The 5,185-nt window shown below is 46.4% G+C and overlaps 1 protein-coding gene across 1 annotated transcript; it reads left to right on the forward strand.

Moving 5' to 3' along the window:
- Nucleotides 1-939: 939 nt before the first annotated feature.
- On the forward strand, nt 940-4,920 carry TAGAP (T-cell activation RhoGTPase activating protein; the record flags this gene model as incomplete). Its single annotated transcript, XM_009866715.1, has 5 exons — nt 940-966; nt 1,076-1,129; nt 3,212-3,370; nt 4,173-4,334; nt 4,811-4,920. Coding segments are annotated over exons 1-5 (512 nt in total), but the record flags the coding sequence as incomplete, so codon positions are not given.
- Between the last annotated feature and the right edge of the window lie 265 nt (nt 4,921-5,185).

Below are 5,185 nucleotides of genomic sequence, written 5' to 3' on the forward strand. Positions count from 1 at the left end.
AGACCATACTCACTGCCCTTTAATGGTAAGGAGAAGCTGCCCACACTGCAACTCCCTTTGCACATCCCACCTCACGCTGGTGATGCTAGATGGAACCTTTACCTGACAAGTTTCTCATCTTTTCCATCCGTAACAGCTACACGGGTGCTTTTTTTTTCTTTTTTTTTCTTTAAGGAGGGAAAAAAAAAAGAAAAGTAGCTCCTCTAAAAGGAAAGAGGAAGCCAGAAATTTTGTAGCGTCTCAGTTGTGCCCCATGATGCTTCTTCCTGTCTGTGAATTTCCACCTGCCCCTTCTGCATATATAAGGCAGCACACGTGGGGTAGAACTGTTTAGTCGCCTGCCTCTGTCCAAGGGATTAGTAGCAGCGGGGAGTGATGCTGTTTTGTTTTTCCTCTACAGTCTGCGGGACGTGAAGGAGCTCTGGCTGGACTCACTCCTTGGGTAAGTACTGCCTGGGATAAAATCGGTGGCATCGCGGTTGAAGTTCATGGAGTGCTCCAGACGCAGTTGTACAGAGATGTCCAAAAATACAGGCAGGGGAGATGTGCGCCCACTGCTAGGTGTAGCTCATGGGCAGAGCTGACTGAGTCGCTTAGCCTTGTGTTGGCAGATTGACAACCATATGTAGCTGTCACCACTTGCTCATTTTTTGCATGAATTAAAAATGGAAAGCTGCTTTTTTCCCCCTGTTTTAATCAAAATGCAGATAGGGAAGCAGAGCTGAGTGCTTTCCAGAGAATGGCTTTATGATTGACTTGTGTGGGATATCTTGCTAGTTCAGGATCACACTTAAATGCTAGACTGGCTTGCAGGGGAGAAAGACAAGAAGGGTGCAGTTTTACAAAGCTCTTTCTTTGTCTGTTCTCTGTTTGATAAACAGACAAACAAAAGGACAGAAGGAAAGCAGAGTGTCCAGAGCTCCTCCGATCAAACTCCTAATGAAAGTGTTAAGCAGCTGTAATGCTGTGAGTGTCTTTATTGTTTCATCTCTATCAACAGAGTGATTTCAAAAAGCTCTGATTTCTAACCCGTAGCATTCAGTTACTCACATAGCGTCTTTGTTTTCTTGCCTAGTCAAAGACATTAAATGCTGGGAACATGGAGAGTCTGATTGAGTGTCAGTCAGAGGTAAGCAGCTGCTACATTTCTCCCCATCCTTCTTGGGTACCGATGTGAGATATCTTAGCACAGAGGGAGGGGGTCCCTGTAGGAGCTGCCGGCTGCCTACCATTGCCCATGAGTGGGCAGAGCCCTTCAGAGGCAACTCTCTGCAGCATCGCACCAAGGGAGCTGGGCATCGCTGTGAGCAGCCTGCGCGTTCCCCGGGCTCCAGGGAGCTTTGCTCAGGAATCTGGAAGGCTCCAAAGCCATCAAGGCTCCCCAGAGGACTTTGTGAGGAAATCTCCAGTGCCAGGGGAGGACACAGCAAAGCAGGTTGTGTCTGGCTGCAGCTTGTCTTGATCAAAAGAGCAGCCTGAAAGAACATGGGCTTGTGACCAGTGACTGGCAGCAGAATTTACCACAAACCCAACTGTTGGGCAGTGAGGCGGTGGCACTCCTAGACTGAGGCACCCCTTCAGGAGGTGTTGGGCTTGCTCTGGTTATTCCCTGGAGCCTCCCACAGATTTCTGAGGAGCTGCAGTGACTCACTGGTGGCTCTCACTGCTAGTGGCAGCTCTGTAACACTGACATGCTTCTTGCAGGCTGGTGCCAAGAAATGCTCCCCAGCAGTCCCAGCAGATACTGAAGATGGACTTTGCCACTCAGCTGGTGAGTTTTAAAAACAAACTGAGGAACTGCCTTATATAATGCTTGCAAACTGGTGCTTCTGCAAAACCACCCAAAACTGCCTGCTTCATCTCCTTGAGAGCAATCCACAGCTCTCATCACCATCCAGCAGATTGCTTAAGCCCTGGAGTGCCACTCACTCGCAGATGATTTCTTTCCCTTATGCTTGGTAGCAGAGGTGACAGTGCTGAGTGCCAGAGGTCTGGTATCCCTGGTCCCTGGTCCTCAGAGACACATTTTATTGTGCTCCCTGGCAGTGGCGGGAAGTAAATGTGGTCCTTTCTCACTCACCACTGAGGTGTGGCACTGCAAAGGAGTACCGCCACCGGTGGTTACAGCCAGAGCAAACAAACTCTCTTGGCAGCAGCAATAGTGCTTGTAAACAACCTGTAACACCTGTAAACAACCTGGAGTAGACCATTAGCAAAGCAGGGTCAGATTTGAATCGGACCATCATAAACAAACTTTTTATGTGACACTACAATGTTAGGTGACTTTCTCACAGCTTTTAGCTCCCACCTAGAAAGGATTTATGCTAAGCCACAAACTCAGGTCCTGAGAAGTGCATAGGACAACTTCATTTTGGAGTAGAAGGCAAGTTCTTTATAGGAAATTTGCAGAAGGCAGCTCCTTTTGAACGCTTTCTAGCAAAAAGGATCCTTCTCTCACTGTTTCTGAAAGGGGAAAAAGGCCACACCTCATCCTAATATAACCATCATCTCCAAATTCCTAGCATGCCCTCCTGTTTAAGACACAGATAAAAAAATCCATGCTAGGAGATTTCTGACCCTGAAGCCAATAAGACCCTACTGTAATGTTCCCATCCTCTGGAGCAAGTATCACCTTCCACAGGCACGCTGACAGGGTGCAAGCACTACTTCTAGTAGGACCGCTCTCATTGAAGCTGTCTTCAAAGCTGGCAGAGCTTTAGCCATGCATTTTCATTTCAGCCTGTTAAAGAGGCTGAAAAGCAGGAGCCTCTGGTTCTGCTCTTGCCCTAAGGCTGGAGCACAGTCAGACCGCATAGTGAAAATCGTTGTCATTGCCAACTGCCCAAGTGACATATCTGCCTTAGATAGTTATCGCAGAAACCACTGCAATATCAAAAATCTCTATAAATGCTGTTACTTCTCTGCCTTGTACGTTGCCACTCTCTAAGAAGAAACAATGACTCGAATGTAAAAAAAAACCACCCAAAAACAGGAAAGGTGGTGCCCTTAGAGGGATGGTCACCGTTTTACAGTTTAGGCGGTTGTTTCCTTAGTAACCACTTAGTTGTCTTTCAGTTTCTTGCTGTTTAGTTTGACTTGTTTCAACATACATCTCTGCATTGCACACAGATAAAAGGCCACGCAGTGCACTCTTGTTTTTTTTCAGAATTGTTTTTTTGCTGTCCTTTTCTTTGCAGCAGATGGAACAAAGAAAAGAAAGAAGGTGGTATCACAGTCGTTTACTCTGAGACGAAGCTCTGCCAATGGGAATTCCCCAGGGCAGCTAGACTTGGGTGCCAAAATCACTCTGTTTGGCCAGCCTCTGGCAATTATCTGTGGGGAAGATGACACACTGCCCCAACCAATCCAGGTAAGCAAGCCTGGCGATACAGTTATACATCTGGCTTCCATTGTGAAGCCGGAGCCCCTCTAGCTGTGCTGCAACACCCAGGAGATGAGTGATTTTGATGTTTGCCCTCCACATACACTTCTGATAAAGCTCTGGGGCCATCCCAGGTGTAGAAATTGTCACATCTGCAGGTTTTGTCCAGTCCATCCAAGGACAGTGGACAGTAGGAAGTACCTTTGAGTTACTTTGCATGGAGACAACCCAGGACCAGAAATCAGAGAAGATGATCTGCTCCTTAGTATAAACATCTGTGATTCTACAGAAGTAATTTAAATAAATCTTTCAGCAGCATAAACTTCCAAAGATTTATGTACTTCCCTGAAAAAACTGTTAGCTATGAACTGCCACCGACAAGTACCTAAACACTATCTTCTGGATTAAGATGGTCTTGTGACAGTTCTCCCATTGAGTTGGCTTTTCCAATAGACACTTTTGTGTCTTCTAAGCGATATTTGCCTGCCTTGGGAGGGAAGGAATTTGAAATAGGACTGAAGCCATCCTTTTTTTCCTTCTGGAAGGAAGAAGGGATGACTCCACTCAAGTCAGTGGAATTCACCAATCCAAAAAGACTGTTGGCTGGGGGAAAATCAGGTTATTGCCTATGTAATTTACTTGAAGCAAGTACTAGATACTGACCTAATTAGAGCATAGTGTACCTCCAGACAATTTTTCTTCTGTTTCTAAAGAAATGTCCACTTGCTAAAGGAACTTCCTTCACTCAAGTAATGGTTGTCCCATTCCTATCTGTTCTTTTTCTCTGCAGGATCTCCTAGCTATATTGTATATGAAAGGACCTTCCACGGAAGGGATATTCAGAAAAGCAGCCAACGAGAAAGCACGAAAGGAGTTGAAGGAGGACCTAAACAAAGGCAGCAATGTTGATTTGAAAAACAAATCTGTGCACCTGCTAGCAGTGGTCTTGAAGGTGAGCTCTTCTGACTTGCAGCAATGGGAGAACATTGCTAATCTGCACAGGCCCACTTCAGTTTCTAGAGCTGACATAGGTGGGACTCCAGGCTAAAGCTAGAGTAAAGCCTGACTAAATGTTTCAGGCTTGGGAGAGTTTGGCATTTTCCTCTTCCACCTGATTTCCAATCTCACTTCTTGTGCTGCTCATTTCCTACATGCCCACAGGAAACTCACTTTTGTCCTCCTCCTCCCACTGGAGGAATACTGAGATTCATGGGTGAACAAAAACCAGCTAAGAGCTGGGTCCTCTTGTTACCCCAGTTCAGTCATACTTGGCATATTCTTGTGCACTGCACTGCTCTGACAGTGCTGATCATCAGGTAGCTCAAGACAACCTGCCTCCTAGTGAGCCCATTGTCCTGATGACAGTGATGCTCCCTCTATGCACAGGGGTAGTGTCCAAAGCCTCAACCAAATCTCTTGGCCTTGCAGGACTTCCTACGAAATATTCCCTCCAAACTCCTGTGGGCTGACCTCTATGAGAAGTGGATGCAAGCTCTGGAGAAGCCAAGCAAGCAGGAAAAAATTGAAGAATTGAAAGAGTAAGTTTTGCAAGCAGGAAGTTTTGCAATCAGCCACAGTGTGATGGAGTGGCTGGTAGAGGCCAATGATGTTTCTCATAACTGGGTGCCTCATTTAAAAGCTCGTCATTTATATCAGCTTGTTGTTGCTCCATGGGGTTTGGTTCAGGGGGCTCCAAGAGCTGCACTTCCTGAAATTATGTGAGATTGCCCTATGAAATGACTCATGTAGGAATAGGAGAGAGGCTGCAGTGCCTCAGCTAACGCAGTCACGCTGCTGTGGGAC

Source organism: Apaloderma vittatum, unplaced genomic scaffold (genome assembly GCF_000703405.1).
Source record: "Apaloderma vittatum isolate BGI_N311 unplaced genomic scaffold, ASM70340v1 Scaffold19313, whole genome shotgun sequence".
Taxonomy (NCBI): Eukaryota; Metazoa; Chordata; class Aves; order Trogoniformes; family Trogonidae; genus Apaloderma; species Apaloderma vittatum.